Here is an 18,319-nt window from a genome sequence, read left to right as displayed (position 1 = left end):
TAGTCTGTGGGTAGATGTGGTCTTGTTCTGCTTGTTCCATGCTTAGTTGTGAACCAGCTCCATCTGGAAAATTCTGTTGCTGCATTATCACTCAGTCCAGGCCAGTGGATTTGAGATCTTGGGTATTGGCATAGAGCTAATGAGATCTGAACAGCAGTGAGAATGTGGCTGTGTCTGAATGTGGCCTGTATGCCTGGCCCCAGCAGGGAAAATGGACTCTGCCATTGTCAAAGGTATTTTGGATACTTCCAGGGGAAAAGGCTAGTTGGATGTCTAAGAAGTATAATGTCACCGTGCTTCATGCAAATAAAAAATAAAGCCGCAACTTACCTGGGCTGACTTTTCTTACCTGTACTCCTAATGTTTTCCAGAATTTAATTATCCTGGATCCTCTTGTAGTAAAGGAAGAGAAAATAAGGCCATCACTAGAGAAACGTCTGGAATCTATTATCAGTGGAGCAGCTTTGCTAGCTGATTCTTCCTGCACGCGTGATGTTCATCGAGAACGCATCATTGCTGAATGCAATGCTATCCGCCAAGCTCTCCAGGACCTGCTTTCTGAATACATAAACAATGTAGGTAACCAGACTTACTTTCTTTTTTATCTGCCTGGTTTAGTGTATACTAGAATTTAACCTTCAATTACTGTAACTTATAATTAGAGTTTAACCTATATTTTTCAACACACTCTTTAAAAGGTTGAAAGGAGCATTTTTCTACATAAATATAAGCAGAAGCTAAATATGGATCTCCAGAATGCGTATGAATTGTATTATGTCATACAGCCTGTGGAAAATGCTGTCCTACATATAAAATGTACACATTTAGCTTATTGTATGCTCATTGTGAACTGCAAAATGTACAGAACAGACATACTATGTTGCAAGTGTAAAAATTACTTAATTGCTAAATTTTAGAGCTCGGTATGTTTGATAAATGCAGAAATCTGGTTGTCTGGTCTGCTTATTGACCAACTCATCTGTGAATTTTTGAAAAAGGAATGTAGTTTGATTCTGTTTTAAAAATAGCAATTAGATTTAAAGAATGGATTTGGCATTTCTCACGTCTGGCAGTTAAATGAAAAAACAGTGGAGACTCGGATACTATTAATATGGGTACACTGTTAATATCATGCTTTTCTTCTGGAAACATTTTCTGTAGGTATACTGTTCTTACCTAAAGTTACTTCAAGATGATTCACCAAGCAAATTGAGAGGATAATTGTATGATACAGCTATTTGTTTCTTTTTTAGGAAGCTGAAATTTCTTTCTATTCTGTTTAAGTCATACTGTCAAGCCAGTCCAAAGCTGTTCTAATGAGACTTTTTAAAAAATTTGTGTTATCCTTTTGTCATTAGGATAATGAAGTGTGGGGACTAGCATTATTTTGTGCATATCAGATGTTTTTTCATTGCCCAGATACTGTGCTTTTGGATATTTTCTCTTTATTTGGTGGAGAGCAGGTGGAATTTACAGCTGACTTATTTAATTTTCCGTGAATTCAAGTAGCTCTTTCAGTCCCTATATGAAATAAAGCTGCTTTCATATTTTTACTCAAGATTTAGCTGTGGTTTTGGTTGAATGCAGTGTGATTCTTGACCCTCTTCGGTGTCTCTTTACACGAGTTGGCTATGTGAGATGTCTTTAGCTCTGGTTAGCTTAGAATGTTAATCTTCGGTACCTTCTCGTAGCAGATGTCATATTGCAACATCTGCTCTAGGGTGGTTCAGGTTTGCTGTTAAATGGCCAAATGTTTAATGAGGGAAGGCATCAGACTTTAACAGTTGAACTCGATCTTTTACAAACTAAATGATAATTATGATTCTAACCCGTTGTAGCCAGAGCCCATGGAAGGGTGCACATCTGGTGTGTAGCAACCTGGATTAGTCTAAATGATCACTGTGGGCTTGTCACAAGAACGTTCTACAGAAATTTTGTGTCTCAGGGGAACAAAATTACTTTAAGTCAAATGATCTTAAATTCTTGGCGTCGTGAAACAAAATTGTGGTTATGTTTTCTATTTGAGATTATGTTTTCTAATCCAGGAGTTGGATTTGATCCGGTTGAGTCCCTTCCAACTCAGTATATTCCATTATTCTATGAAATAATCGTGGGTTTAGCGTTACATAGTGCAGGCCAAGAGGAAAAGAAGAATACACAACTCACTCTGCTGACCTGAGAAAGTCAGAAAGCAGCTGTTTAAATATGGCAAAAAGGGAAAGTGACATATAATTTGCTGCAGAACACAGTGTCTGCACAAGGTGACAAAGACAATGGAAGCAGAAAAGAAGAAAGAAAAACAAAGGATTTAAAGGTATGCAGTGTTATGCTAGAATTAAATAGCAGGAGGGAATTTGAAGGTTTTAGTTCCTTTTAGTTTGTTTTTTGTGCTCTTGATCTGGTTATACAATTAATATTGATCACAGTAGAAAAACTCTCACCAAGAATAGTTTATGGCTATTACTGAGACTGGATTAAGTACATTTTTTCAATGAGAAGATTATCAGGTGTCAGTCACTTCATTTCACAACTCTGACTGAAGAACAGATGATAGGTCGAGGAGACTGTGTTCTGGGCGATTCTAGTAATAATTTCAAGAAGCTTGGACTGTGAATTGAATGAACTGAGAAAATGATGCTATTTCTTAACATTGTGCAATTTAAGGTCTAGATGGTGATTTCCTTCCTTTCCTTGGGAGCTCTGCTGTACTCCACAAGCAGTCCCATGGTGTATGTACGTTTATGTGCATGTTCTCGTAGTGTATTTGTGCCCTGTGGTCAGAGTGATGCACAGAGGCTGTGTACCACAGCTCTTATGCCAGAGTGGAAAATTTTCCTCGCCCACTATTCACAAATGGCACCCTTTTCCTCCTGTCACCATCTTGATGGTGTATGGTTCACAACAAATAGCCCACCTGCTGTCATTTCAGTTCTTCTCAATCACTTTAATGAGGTGTGGCAGTTAGCTGCCTGGAAGATTTTTTTTTTCTTAACATGTCTGTCATTTCTTGCTGGTATATTGGTTTGATTACTTTTCTTAAGGCTTCTGTCTGTCTGTGTGCTGCTAGTGGGAGCTGCATTGCTTCAGAGACATCACACGCCATAAGGGCCACCTTTGCAAATCCTCCAGCAGCTGGTTTGCCAGGAAGCTGTATGAGCTGCCCTGACACTGGTAACATCTAATGTATCTCTAAAGTCCCTGGTTTGGGTGCTGGTGGGGGATATGATCTGCCTGGTAAGTATTTAGCTGTAGTGGCATCATTGTCAAGGGCTTGAGTACAAAAATTCTGTCTAGGTTCTGCATCATTTGGGTTGGTTTTGATTTTTGGTTTCGGTTTTTGTGTGTGTTCTGGGTTTTTTTTTGGTTTTTTTTTTTTTTTTAACTAGCCCTCAGTTCCTAAACAAATGTACAGGAACTTGTGACATAGCCCTATGACTATTGGAAACAATATAAGGAACGTATATTTCGTTGATCCTATTTTTTTTCCCCCTAAATTATTCTAAGTCTTTAATAAGCTCTAAGGACATCAAGAGTAAACAAAGACCTACTGCTGTCAGTGATAAAATTTAGAGTTTTTACTACAATCTGGGAGAAACCTATCTTCAGCAGGTACTGCCTTTTGTGTAAGTAACTGTGTTTCACGGAGACTATATCACAGTGAGATGATGTGATGGAAAGTTAAGCAAAATGGTCTCTGTGCTAACAAATGCCCATTCTGTCTCTCCAAGAAGCTTTAGGTGTTTCTGTTCAGACATGTAGTAAATTGCAAACATATTTACAATTCTTCTGAAAGGCAGCAATTTTTCTTCTGGTATTTTGGAATTATTTGTGCAATATTGTTGTTTGAATTTTACTCATAGAGATACATTTTTAAGGCATGTATTTGCATTTCAGGTCATCAAATAACAGGAATTACTACTGTGAGTTTGGGTAGCTTATCAATGGTAGAATCATGCTATGGTGTGTGGATAATAATGCATCCTTAGGAGCAATCATTTTGTTCTAGTAATAAGCACTTGCATTTTCCTAATGACAAGCTCTTGTCTTGTCTCTGCTCATTCTTTCAAGTGAAAAGTTATTGAATACATTGGAGTACAGCAATACTAACTCCCTGTTTCTTGAGTTCTCTGTCTGCTTTTACTCCTAGTCAGAATAGGGATCTGCATTTACCTGGGTGATCAAAAAGGATAATAGACTTATGATTGAGTGTGGGTTAAAGTGGCTGTTGTAAGCAGCAGTTAGGATGATTTCAGGCACTGCTTTCTCTGCCTGCATTAGGGACGTCTGAGTAATTATTCCGCAGCCGCTTCTCGGTTTGAATAGAGATCACTGGCTAGAGTCTTCAGCCAAGGCTGATGAAAGGTTGGTGGAGACAGGTCAGGTATACTGACAGCTGCTTTCTTGAATTAATGTTTCCTTGCTTTTGGAATGTAATTTCAGGATATTTGAGCTTTATAAGTTTTGCTGCTTATTTTAGATACTGGTGTATATATACGCACACAGTTACGCATGCTGGGCCAGTATACGTTATGCCTTTTCTGTTGGTTGTGACTCCATTCTTTCTTGTTACATATTTCAAAAACTTCTGTTTCCTATCTGGGTTTTTATAGTTTTAGCTCAAAGTCAGTAAAATAGCTTGCAATTTCATTGTACTTTTCAGTTTTTTGCATGTCTTGAAACTCCTTTTAAAGATAGAAGTCTTAAAAGGAAAATCTCAACCTTTGAGATCTGAAAATATACTTATAAAAACAATATTCTTTTGTTCTTTTAAAATACATCAGCCAGCTTCACCTAGATTTGTAAAATGTGTCAGAGCCACAGAGTAATTTTTGTTAAAAACATTGCACAGACTGTCCTGCACAAGTCACAGAAATGTGGCAGCACCGACTCAGTCCGCAGTTCTGGATGCTCTTGTGCTGCTTGTGCCACAGGTGGTGGCAGCTGTTGCTGCTTGCTGTGCCACAGCTGTACCACGTGCGGGACACAGCGAAGAGCCAAGCTGTCCCTTCTCACACCACTGGTGGTTTCAGTCAGTTAATGAGACAATTAAGAAAATGGGAACAGACCCATGCTACATTTTACCTTCAGGCCAGATCAGGAAGTGGACTGAAGTTGACCCCACTGTAGATGATTGCATTACGTATCTAGGGTACTGATAATCAAGCCATGACCATGCATGTAGCCTAAGGGTAGGCCAAGCTGAGGCCAACTGTAAATGTGATGTGCTTTGTGGCAGGCAGGATTGAACCACTCTGGAAATGATGCTGCAAGGGAGATGAAGTAGCTCGTGGCAGATGGTGGGGCTTTTTTGGATCTGAGCACAGAAACTGAAATGCTGTGAGGATGAGACCAGAGGAGCTAGGATCCCTGAAAGTAAGGGTTACCTGAGACAGGGAGTGAGCTGAAATGTGCTGAGCCCTCTAAGGAAAAAGTGCACAGTACAGACCCTTCAATAGCTACAGGCAAGATCCATCTGCGGTAAAGACAATACAGTGTGTAGTTGGGACTTGTGCAGTTGTGTCTGTCTAGTTTTCAAATTGTTGGTGGCCCTGCCTGTGACAGGGGTTTTGGAGCTCTATGATCCTTGGGGTCCCTTCCAATCCATGCCATTCTTTGATTTTTGCTAGATATTTACATCTCTTGTGGCTATTTTCCCTTCATTATCTGTGTGCTGTAGCTGCAGAAGAGTAGATTATTGGTGGTTAATAATATGTACATGAAAAGACCACTACTCCATAAATGAGAAGTTAGGCCACAAAATGGTATTTCTTACCAGAGAAGATGAGAAGTTAGGCCACAAAATGGTATTTCTTACCAGAGAAAATTGCTCTATTGCTCCCCATTTCAGCTGGACAGGGGAGAAAATATATATAGTGAGAGGCTCAGGAGTCGAGATAAGGACCGGGAGACATCATTCTGCAATCACCATCATGTGCAGAACAGACTCAGCACAAAATAAAGGAAAGAAAACTAATTTATTACACTACACACACGGCCAGTGACACTAGAGTTGGGTAATGAGAAGTGCGACCAGATCTTAAAGCATCTCCTCCCACCCCTCCCTTCTTAGCAGACTTCGCTTTAGTCAGGATTTCACTCCCTTCTTCCCCCCATTGTGGCTCAAGGAGGGACAAGGAATGGGGCAATGAGGGTTTTAGTCAGTTCCTCACAAAATGTTCTCATTCTTATCTGGGGAGGGACATTACCCTGCTCCAGTGTGGGGTCCCACTTGCGGGAGACAGTCCTTCACAAACTTCTCCAACATAAGTCCTTTCCCGTAGGGCTTCGGCTCTTCCCCAGCTGCCCCAGCATGGGTCACTTCTATGGGGTGCAGTCATAAATCACAGAATGTATCTCAGTCTCTCAAGCCCAGACTGCTTCAGCCTGGTCCTCCATGGGGTCAAAAGCCCCTCCAGCAAACCTGCTCCAGTGTGGGTGTCTAATCTCTCTGTCTCTCTCCATAGGCTGCAAGTGCTGGCAGGGGCTTGCTCCAATGTGGGTCACAGCATCTCCTGCTTGTCTCCCCCTGTTCCAGTGTGGGACCTCTCCACATGCTGCAGGTGGGATCTTGGCTTTTTCCATGGTCTGTGAGGGGACACCTGCTCCACCATGGGTTTCTCCATGGGCTGCAGGGGCATCTTTCTCTCTGGCACCTGGGGTGCCTTCTCCTCCCACTTCATTGGCCTTGGTGTTTGCACAGGTCCTTACATCTTCTCACTCCCTTTTCTGGGGGCCAAAAGTGGCTGCTTGTGGGTTGGTTTTTTTTTTTCCTAAACCTCATTCCCAGAGGTGCTGTGATGGTCGCTGATGGGCTCGGCCCTGGTCAACAATGACTCTCTCCTCGAGTTGGCTGGCATTTACTGTCTGGGGCCTGCAGAGGGCTTCTCGCGGCTTCTTGCAGAAGCCACCCCTGCAGCCCCTCCTTCTCCACTGGAACCCAGCCACGCAAAACTACAACACTATGTTATGGATTCAATAATATACTTTATTATTGATGCCCCAGATCGCTGCCATAGAAATTTAGGGAGCTCAGAATAAGGGACTGCTTGATTTGTCTTTCTCAGGTGCTTCTACCTTCTTTCTCTAATACGTATCTTGAAAAGTTCTGTGCAGTTGCTCTCTGGTTGAAGAACTGAGCCCAAACTTGGCAGACTAGACTAACAAGGGAATATGAAGAAATTCGTTGTTAAAGTCTTGAATAACAGAATAGCTTTTGGTTATTCATGCAAGTAGTTGAGCTGACTGACTTTCTGAACTCCTCTTTTCTCTATTTCTCTGCATGAACGTGCACAAACAGAGCTTGTATTTATGTCTTTGTTAAAAAGAATGGTTTTTAATGGTCTTTCTTTGCTGTCTTCTCCCTATTCAAACGTTTTTAAAAAACTGTTCCAGAGAAGTTCAGAAGTTAGATATAGCAAAAAAACCCAAACCTATAAAAGTTTAAATATGTGATATGTGGGTGGAAAGTGTCACTCAGATTTTTCTTGTTCAGGGTTTTTTTATTACTTCATCAAGTTTTATGTTTTCAGAAAAAAGATTTATTCCAGAACTGGTAATGCCCATATGGCACACTGTGCTGGCAATTATGCAGGAAAACATGTAGTTTTCATAATTCTGTTGTTGGCATTGGCCAAGTAATTAATTCAGTTGACTTTGAACACTCCTAAAGTGGGTTTTCTTACACTTCAGTATGTGTAATTGAAACTTAATGTCAGAAAGAGTGTGGACAGTAGGTCTGGGGAGGTGATTGTGCCCCTGCACTTGGCATTGGTGAGGCCACACCTCAAGTGCTGTGTCCTGTTCTGGGCCTCTCACTACAAGAAGCATATCAAGGTCCTGGAGCGTGTTCAGAGAAGGGCAACCAGGCTGGTGAAGGGCCTGGAAGGCAAATCCTATGAGGAGTGGCTGAGGAAGCTGGGGTTGCTTAGCCTGGAGAAGAGGAGGCTGAGGGGAGACCTTATCACCACCTACAACTACCTGAAAGGAGGTTGTAGAGAGGTGGGCGATGGTCTCTTCAGCTAGGAGACAGGAGATAGGAGAAAGGGAAATGGCCTCAAGCTGCTCCAGCGCAGGGTCAGATCAGATGTTAAGAAAAAATTTTTCACTGAGAGCATTGTCGGGGCCTGGAACAGGCTGCCCATGGAGGTGGTTGAGTCACCATCCCTGGATGTGTTTAAAAAAAGAGTAGATGAGGCACTTAGGAAATATGTTTTAGCATAGGACAGGAACGGTTGGACTCAATCTTAAAGGTCTCTTTAGTGATTCTGTGAAATTTCCACTTTTGTCAAACACTTAGCTTTATAAGGAAATTGGATATGAGCTCTTCAGGAAGAAGATTTTGAGTGTGCTTAAAAGACAAAAGTAGGGTAGTGAATTTCCCAGATTAGATCTGCGATGGAACAGTAAGCTGCAGTTCAATTTATCTGATTAAATGTGGTCTTACGGAATTTGTGGTAAACTGAGGTCTATGCACATGAGCTAGAGAAAGATAATGAAAGATTTTCTATTCTTAAGCCCTGTTTTTCATCTAACAGTTCTGAGTCAAGCTATTTCAGGATTAATCAGATCTTAACTTAAAGCTTGCTTTGAGTTTATGTAGTGCGATGACCGACTCATGGCTCTGGAGAGGATGATTCAGTGCAATGGTCAGTAATTTGTATACCTGACAGGAGGGGAAATACATTGGCTTGCTGAAGACTAATTTTTTTTTTGAGGTAACCTTCAATAAAGTAGTATTTTCTCTCTCCAAGAGGAGATCAATCACTGATTATGGTAATAAACAAGCATTTCAAATAAATATTAAAATATTTGTTAACTCAACACCTACCTAACTGTTTAATTCACAAGGCACAATATTTTTTTACTGTTTATGTAAAGCTATTATCATTACAGGAGGTTTTTCTTCATCAGTTTCCTATTTTATGGAGGATGTTGATGACTGATTGTTTTTCTAAATGTTAGTATACAATTTCTAAGAATGCTATGGAAATTTTTTGTTCAGCATGCATTCATTTTGTGTTTTTTTTCTTCTTTGTGTATATGTATAGGGCAGATGAATTTTCTCGTCCAAATGCTACTCTTTCGTAGCACAATTAATTATGTAAAGAAGTACAGGAAAGGTTTTTTAATTTGAATAATCTCTGGCTGTCTTGAGGTGGTGAAAAGGAGAGCAGTTTCTAAGGTGAAGTCTGTGCTAGATGATCCTCTCTCAAAAGCAAAGGTTAGGAAGACATTTTGAATGGTGTGTGGAAATAATTTGTGTAGCGGTTGATTGTAGGCTCTCCCTATGAATTTCATCAGCCAGAGTGCTGAGGTCTGCCTGGCTAAAAACAAATGCTTTTTCTTGCAGTCACTCAATTTGAAGGTATTTGTAATTCAGTAAGATGCTGCAGTCCTTTATTTACAGAACCACAGATGACTTCTCTTTGACATAAATGGAGATACTTGCCTAGTTCTGAACTGGCTTTTCATCTTAATTTCCTGGCTAACTTCTATTGGTCTTTTTTGTGATGAATAAACAATGGAGTTTTACGTGAAATGCCTTATTAACACTTTTGATGAAATCAGTCCTCTATCATAAAACTATTGCATAAAAAAGTGAATGCTTTGTCCTTAGTGTTCATCTGGATCTTAAACCAGTAATTTAAAAGGGATTGGGGACCTGAGGATCTAAATTAAGAGTCTGCATTTCCATTTTCTTTTTGAAAAGAAAATCAAAATGTTTCTTGGAGAACAAAACCAGATTTCTGATTGTGGCCATAAACAGTATTTACTGGCACTTCCTTTTTATTTTAACTTTCATTTCAGTGATTCATTCCCAGTTGTTTCTCTGTCTGGCGTGCTGCTAGTCTTTTTCTTAATTAGAAGAATATTCTTCTGTATCATTGCATTTGTGACCAATGTGCATGATCAGAAGGCTGGAAAAGTAAACAAATCAACCCCCACCATCATATTAATTAAAGAAAAAAAATCCTTTCAAGATCAGTTTTTCTCAAGAACTGCTTCTTGCAGTTGTTTTCTAAGACTGTGTTGCCAGTTGGCATGTTTTCTTTTGGTTTATGTGAAGAAAATAAACGTCTCCAATCAGACAGCTGCAATGTTTAGTAGAATACATTAAGTAAATATAGTAAATTATTTAATTACTCTATTTACTGGAAAATCCTTGCTAGCTTAGGTTATTCTGAATATTTTTAACCATTTTTTCTTTATCAGTAGCAGAAATTAAAGAAAACTTATACGAAGATGGAAAGAAAACATAAGACAACTACTTAACTAGGGGCTGTAGACAGGAATAATCTAGGATTATCTTTTTTTATCAAGTAGCAATGTTTTTATATTTTTCCAAACCTTACTATTGTATAGAAAGAGTGATCAGTCTGTAAAAGGAGGTGACTGGTAAAGGAATACCTCCCTCCATTCTCTTACTGAGTATGTTTTGCTTTTTCCAGGAGAAGTGAAGGATAACAATCACATAATTAGGAGAAAATAAGAAATTACATACACCCTGGAAGCAGGTGATGTGTGGCGGGGGGGCATATAGAAATAGAAAGAATAGCTCACAAGACTTAAGTCATGTAATTATGTAGCTTGAAGAAACAGATAAGGAGGCCCACAGGAGCTGGCTTGCAGGGAGGTAGATTTTGTAGGGAACAGCTGTAGGAAAATTTCAGGAGGCAGAATGGGAACAGGATAACATCCATCACAGAGATGTCAATTATCTCTTTGCTAATGAGGGAACAGATAGCTGGAATACATCCGTAGGTCTCCCTGTAGGAACATAAATTGGTCCAAACAGATAAGAACACTGCAGGTTGGCAAGATTCTTGCATTCCAGGCAAGAAAGTTGAGAAGTACATCGTGAGGAAGACTCGGGGCCTTCATCCCACGGACCACCAGAGACCCAGGCCCATCATTTTTTTGAAGGATCTGCGCAAGCGCGAAAGATGATAAACTAATTAGCATACAAGGCGAGGGTAGGCGGGTACAGGTAATTAATATGTATAGGCGTAAAATGAATATTCATTATTAGATTGTATAAATACACGAACGGCTTGCTGTGTAGGTGTGCACGCCTGTGGTGGAGAGATTCCCCGTGCACCCAGCGCTGAATAAACATACCTACTTTATAACTTTCGAGTTATAGAGTCTATTTTCCGCACATCACAGGAGGCTAAAGTAAATCTTTTCTCTGGAAACTTGATGAGCACTTTCTTTTTCTTAATGAAGCAGAAAAGCACCGTGCAGTTTACGTAGCTCTGCTTACTGCGCACATGCACAAACGGGCAGTATGTATGTCAGAGAGTGTATGTGCACAACCAGGAACTGGTTTGGTCTGATCAACGCGGTCCCAGTCAGCTGTTCAGAATAATAAGAGAAATACATTAAAACTTTGCAAATTTCAAGTAGAAAGTGTGAACTAATTAAACCCAAACAATGGCTGGGTAAAGGAATCAGGAAATGCTGTGTGACAGTTTGTAGCCTCTTTTTAAGGAAGCAAGTTCATAATCACATTTTTGATCTTTCTTGCAATTCACTATGAAGCAGAGTATTTATTTCTTTTGCTTTTAAGAAATACTGGAAACATATTTCTAATTTGAAAAAAAGAGGCCTAGTAATAATCTGGATTCTGTCAGTCACCTCCTGAGTCCAACAATGCAAACCATACAGCAAGATTTTAAAGTAAAATACACTGGGAAGTCTTACGTGATACTGACTGACATTGAATCATAGAATTATAGAATGGTTAGGGCTGGAAGGAACCTAAGAGTTCCCTGGTCTAGTTCCATCCACCCTGCCATGGGGAGGTGCCTCTCACTAGACCAGGTTGCTCGAGGCACCATCCAGCCCAGCCTTGAACACCTCCAGGGAGGGGGCATCTACCACTTCCCTGGGCAACCTGGGCCAGGGTCTCACCACCCTCCTAGTGAAGAATTTCTTCCTAATATCCAATCTAAAACTACCCCCTTTCCAATTTAAAACCATTCCCCCTCTTCCTATCACTACATGCCCTTCTAAAAAGTCCCTCCCTAGCTTTGTTGTAGGCCACCTTCAGGTACTGGCCAAAACTGTTATAGTTAACCTAATAAAATAATTTGATTTTAGGAAAGCATAACAACTGTGCTAGGGCGGGACAGGGGATGCTAAGTATGCTGTACTTTGATAAGAGTATATACCAAGTACAGGGAGTTCCTATCTCCAGTAGGAATGGTTGGGGGCTGGAGAAATAGCCAAAAGATGAGATGAGCATGTGCAAGAATTGGGTTCAATCAGCAGACTCAGAGAGGAAGACAGTTGAGGACCACCAGAGGACCCCCCTCAAAACAACTGTGCATGCATTAGGACATATGCATATGATAATGATTTCCAGGAAACATCATGAATATGCTAATTATTACCCTCTCCTCCTTTTAGTCAAAGTAATCAGTAAAGTTAGCCTTTTTTTTTTTTTTTTTGTAGAACGAGAATATATATGTTAAAGTAACCAAACCAATCATTGCAAAGGTCAAATTACAAAGCAAGCATTCTATGCAATTTTAAGCAATGGCCCTGCTGAAAAAATGTATAAGTATAGTGTGATTTCTAACGAACTCTGGAACACGCCTTTGGTGGCAATATCTTCCATGTTCCCCAGCACTGGAATAAAGTGCCTGCTTATCTGCTTCATATAGATAAGTTCTTTGCAATTGCAACCGCTAACAAAAGTATCATCAGCTTTATACCTATCCACTCCTGAGCAGCTGAAGTGTTATTCTAGATCCCAATGGGAAGAAACCAAAGTTCTGTTGTGTATGAGTGAGCTTGCAGAATCTGAATGAGCTGTAAAGCTCATTCTTAGGCTATTTCACTCCTCTGTTATGGTGATCCTCACGGTACCTACCTCTCTGAGCTGTTAAGAACAAAAATTTTGGAGAGCAAGACTATGCAGGGACTGGTACCTCCAAGTCCTTCATTCCCAGAATAGGCTGGGAGTAGTGGATCTGAAATATTCAGGTTTTGGTTCTGAGGCCATCTCACAAAGTGTGTGCTTGTGTGTTGTCAGAAGATCTGCTATGCTTGCTCTGTTTCCATGGAATATTCTGCTTTTGATAAACTGGTGAAATTGTGTAGAACATTCCTCTGAAGAAATTCCAGTCATCTATATGTCTGATTTCTGCTGATGTGCTTTAATTCCTGCTGTTTGTTTTCTTGCAATCAGTAGCACCATCAATGCCATTTTAAATGTTTGATAGAATTGCAAGCAAGTAGTAAGTCTCCTGACTACTTAATTTTGTGTCTGTAGCTTTCATTAATATTAACTTAATTGTTGATACTGTTAGTTAAAATTACCTAAGATACTGTATGCTTGTACTTGTACCTCTGACATCTGTTGATACTCCCTGTCCAAAGAAAGACAACCCACAAAGTTAGGTCAGTTGCTCAGGACCATATTTGGTCAGGTGTCTAAGGATGCAGATTCCACTGATGCTGGATGCATGTATCAGTGTTTTGTCCTCATCGTGAAGCTTTTTTCCCTTTCCCCATTGCTTAAAGAGTGCAGTTCAGCTGGAGTAGGTAGTCAGTTGTGTACCTTATGCATTTGTGCTGTCAGTCACTCAGGCCTGTTACTTTCTTTGGACTAGCTCTGACACTTAGGTTACCTTGCTTCTCAGCCATGTCAGCTTCCCAAACTGACAGTTTGCTAGTTCGAGTTGGTTCTTTCAGTTTTACTGAATTGAGTCAAATTCTGTGAAGGGCACACAAACTCTGTATATAGCCTCAGGGAAACAGGAATGATTAACTGACAGTTCAACAGCAGGCTAGCTGGGCAGAACTGTCCCTTTTGTGGGCTGTGAGCTGTTAACTCAATCCACCTTGGGAAAGCAGAAATTTCTTCCTTATTCATCTGACTCCTCATCCTTTCCTGGCAAAGGTGCATCTTACAGATTTGTTCCCAATGCATGTCTGAAGCCTCAGGTTGCACCTGTAGAAAGGTTCCCACTAGTGAGCTTCCTTCCCAATACCTGTTAGTCCTTGCATATATTTCCTCCTTAGAAAGCTTAGAGGAGTTTTGCCTCCCTGAGATAACTCTGATTTTCACTTCCATAGAAAAATAAGGCTTAATTTAATGAAGAAATGTGAGCTGGATTCACTTTCTTGGATTTACCAACACCACTTTTTAGATTGACAGGACAGATTTTGGTGTCTTGCGGATGACACCAAGCTGAGTGGTGGGGTCGACACCCCAGAAGGAAAGGAAGCCATCCAGAGGGATCTTGACAGGCTGGAAAGATGTGCCCGGGGGAACCTAATGAGGTTCAACACTGCCAAGTGTCAGGTGTTGCACTTGGGACGGAAGAATCCCAGACACAGATACAGACTGGGAGAAGAGCTTCTTGAGAGTAGCCCTGCTGAGAAGGACTTGGGGATTGTGGTGGATGAGAAGCTTGACATGAGCCAGCAGTGTGCTCTTGCAGCTCGCAAGGCCAATGGTATCCTGGGCTCCATCAGGAGAGGAGTGGCCAGCAGGGACAGGGAGGTGATTGTCCCTCTCTGCTCTGCCCTCGTGAGGCCCCATCTGGAGTCCTGTGTCCAGATCTGGGGCCCCCAATACAAGAAGGATGTGGAACTGTTGGAGAGGGTTCAGAGGAGGGCCACAAGGATGATTAGAGGGCTGGAGCACCTGCCCTACAAAGAGAGCCTGAGGGAGCTGGGCTTGTTCAGCCTGGAGAAGAGAAGGCTGCGGGGGGACCTCATTGCAGCCTTCCAGTACCTGAAGGGAGTGTATAAACAGGAGAGGAATCAACTTTTTAAAAGAGCAGATAATGGCAGGACAAGGGGGAATGGACTAAAGCTAAAGGAGGGAAGGTTTAGATTAGATATTAGGGGGAAGTTATTTTCAGAAAGAGTGGTGAGGTGCTGGAACAGGCTGCCCAGAGAAATAGTGGATGCCCTGTCCCTGGAGGTGTTCAAGGCCAGGTTGGATGGGGCCCTGGTCAGCCTTGTGTAGATCCAGGCCTGGAGGTTGGTGTCCCTGCCTGTAGCAGGGGGGTTGGAGCTCTATGATCCTTGGAGTCCCTTCCAACCCAGACCATTCTATGATTCATTCTATGATTTTTACGAGGTCCTTTTGCCTGCTTTTGTGCCTCCCTGATTTGCTTCAGTATGCAATGTGCTTTATGCTAGTTCGTGTTCTGCCTGTACCTGTAAATGATAATTGACTCTTACCCAAGATAAAAGCTGTATGTAGACAAGTTGGAAGCTGGGTTTTCCAGAAATACACTGTAACTGAATGGCACGTGGATTGTGTATGAGCTACATGATGGCAGTTCCCAAAAGTGATGTTTGGCAGAGGTCAGATACTCAAATTATCTGCATGGCATTTATTTAGATACAGCTCTACTGGAACACTACTACAAACCGAAGTAGTTATTACAGTTTAATGAAAATGGGGAGATGGAAGAATGACCTGGAGGAGTAGTTTTAGATTTCTGTTTTGACCACTAATTCAGGGTGGAAGTTTTAATTTTCTTGATTCTCCACTTTATTATTAGAATGGAGAGTCTGTGGATCTGTGCTATAGATCCATAGGCCAGCCGGTAAATCTGGTACCATGCATTGCTTGTAAACAGCCAGAATATCATCCCCAGTCTTCATTGTGCATTTTCATGCTAAATCCCCCCTCCCCCACCCCGATTAGTGTGGAATCATAATGGTGAATGCATTTCACAGGCAGTGATCAAAACTGGACTGAAATTTAGTGTGGCTTTTAGGCTTCCAGGTTCTTTACAGGTAATGATTTGTCCCCTCTATACAAAAGAAGCTATAGCTAGTTGCATGTGTACTAAGAATCTATGTCCTTATGAGCCGTTTGCAGGAAAGTGGAATAGTTAATGGTGATCCGGCTTATATCAGCAGGACTTTTTATTTTACCCTGCCAAATTTATAACTACATTAGAAAGATTTATCTTAATTTAGCTTTTTAGAATCCACCTAACAGTTTTCCATCCTATAATCAGTTCATGAACTCGAACTGAAGTACAAGAAATAGAAGATGGGAATTTTGCTTTACAAGATTAAAACTTCAGCAACAAAATTGCATTTGTGTAATGTAATACGTGACCTATTCTTTCATATTAACATTTTTCTCTGAAGAAAGTTGGTATGCTCTGTAAAAACCCAACCAACAAAATACATCTTTCTAGAATTTGGTTGTATGGAAGTAATCCACAATAATTCCCCAGTATTAGTACAAAGTCTAACAAATAACATTTAACATGGCTCTTTGTACTTATGGTTACTTTTAAGACTTAGTGTTTTAATAATTATTTAATAATTTAAGAATCATCAGCTTCACTGTTCTTAGTGCTTTTGTGTAAGAGGGACCATCACCTTGCTTTCTTTTGACTCTGGAGGAGAGATGATGCATAACGTTTTGTCAGGCCGGGCACACTTTGCTAATGGGTTTTAAAACCCAGATGACGAGTCAATGCATTGACCTACCTGTGCTGGTTGCTGCGCTTGGGTGTTGAGGGAGCTCTGCCAGGTCCTGGAGGCTGCTCCTGCTTTTGAAATATGCGTGAGCCTCACTTGAAATTTAGAGGGAGGAGGCTTCCCTGAGATTCAAGAGGAGGCTCCCGAAGATTGCTGCAAGGTGTCAGACTAGGAAGAAAGAAAGGAGTTAAGCTACCCACAGTGTCAGGGTACAGAGGAGGAGGTAGTGATTCTCATGTTTTTAGCCACTTGGCCATCTGAGCTTCCGTTCTCAGACAATATCTGTGTTCAGTCCTTCTATTCTGATAAACAGAAAGTTATAGTAGATACTGCTTTAGAGATGGAGTGTGCTCTGCCACCGTGAAAACTGGAGCAGGGCACTGTGTTTTGTATGCTGAAGATGTGGCTCTGTTGTGAGCTCAAAGGCCCTTTTATAGCAACTGGTTGATACTTCAGTGACTGGCCTATAAGAACAACCCAGAACACGTCTTGATTTTTCACTGGGCAGAAATAATGTAAAAATAAGCCATGAAAAGAGCTTTGCAATTCTTCCAGGATTTTTACTGGAGCTTTAGGTACAAACTGATGGATTTATTCTGGAATAGATTGTAGTTTGTCTGCTCTATTTGAAGAAGCCTTTTTTCCCTTTCTTCCCCCCCCCCCCCCCGTAGGGTTTGGTGGTTATAAAGGAAGAATGGCTTCATTTTCTGTTGAACTGACTTCTTCACAATGATCCTGAGAACCTAAAAACATACTATCAAATGTCCCTATTTTATGTGATATATTTCACAGTTTAAATCACATTTTTTTTTCAGAGTTGAAATTAGAATTGCTGACAGAAAGGAAATAAAAATGATTGATGAACTGTTTACACTTGACCAGCTGCTAATGAATTCTCACTCAATATCTTGTTAGCTTGTGCTGAAGTAATACATAAAGCAACCTAGAAAATAACCTGAAGTTCCTAAAACTATAAAGAAGAAAAAAAATAAGGTATTCTGACACTTTTGGTCACTGGGATGATGTGATTGATAGTATAATTTTTGTTATTCAATTGGTTACTGAATGTTACTGCATGTTGTATTTTGGCACTAAGGCAAGGAGAAAGGGTCACTTATTTTCCTTGTTGGCCTCTGTAGTCCTTGTTCAGGTGGAGCTTTCTGGAAAGAGGGGAGAATGTGGTGCTTCCTTTGAGAGGAACTTCCTAAGCTAGGGACTGGTATCTCTTGGAGGAGACTTCAGAGATAAAAGGTAATATTTCTGTGGATCCCAAGGGAGTTTTAGAACCTTATTGCATTTCAAAAGCCCCACTGAGAATTCTTAGCCTCGGAATAAGCTTGTAGGAAAGGAGAGGCATGTGATGAGCAAGGGAGGGCATTGGGTGACCAAAACCTTTGATTTAATTTTATTTTTTTTTTAGTTTCTTTTATCCAGCAGCTAGCTATTTTGTGCTTTCAGAACTGCGTTGCAGTAAAGTGTAGCTTGGATTTAGTGTCTTTTTGCTTCTGTTAAGGAGAAGGTGGAGGAGATTCTGGTCAAGAGGGATGCAGTCTCTGGGAGCCTCCTAATAGCTGCTTCTCAGTGATACAGAAAATTTAAATTCTTAAATCACTACTGGGATAAGTTGGGTTTTTTCAACATGAGAATGAAGGTGTTACCCTCTCATCAAATATACTTTCAAGTATAAGAATATCTCAGAAGGCTGCAGGTGAATATTTAATTAAGAGATTAGCTAGGGTGGTGTGGCTATTGCCTGTGTCAAACTGTGCTACATAAAGCACTCGTTCTTACCTCCAGTGCTGACTTCTGGCTGTCAGCTCTAGAAGTACAAAATTCCCACTACATTAAA

At 40.8% G+C, this 18,319-nt stretch overlaps 1 protein-coding gene across 1 annotated transcript in view; it reads left to right on the top strand.

The window, feature by feature from the left end:
* Window positions 1-18,319, top strand: part of CTNNA3 (catenin alpha 3) — a gene marked incomplete at its 3' end in the record, with an annotated part of 494,076 nt that overhangs the window by 128,036 nt on the left and 347,721 nt on the right. The window contains exon 6 of the mRNA XM_084264912.1: window positions 372-575. Coding sequence (XP_084121038.1) covers window positions 372-575 — 204 coding nt within the window. The remainder of the gene's footprint in view (window positions 1-371; window positions 576-18,319) is intronic.

The sequence above is a fragment of the Gallinula chloropus genome, assembly GCF_964237585.1.
Source record: "Gallinula chloropus genome assembly, chromosome: 5".
NCBI lineage: Eukaryota > Metazoa > Chordata > Aves > Gruiformes > Rallidae > Gallinula > Gallinula chloropus.
This window is presented reverse-complemented; position numbering and strand designations above follow the sequence as displayed.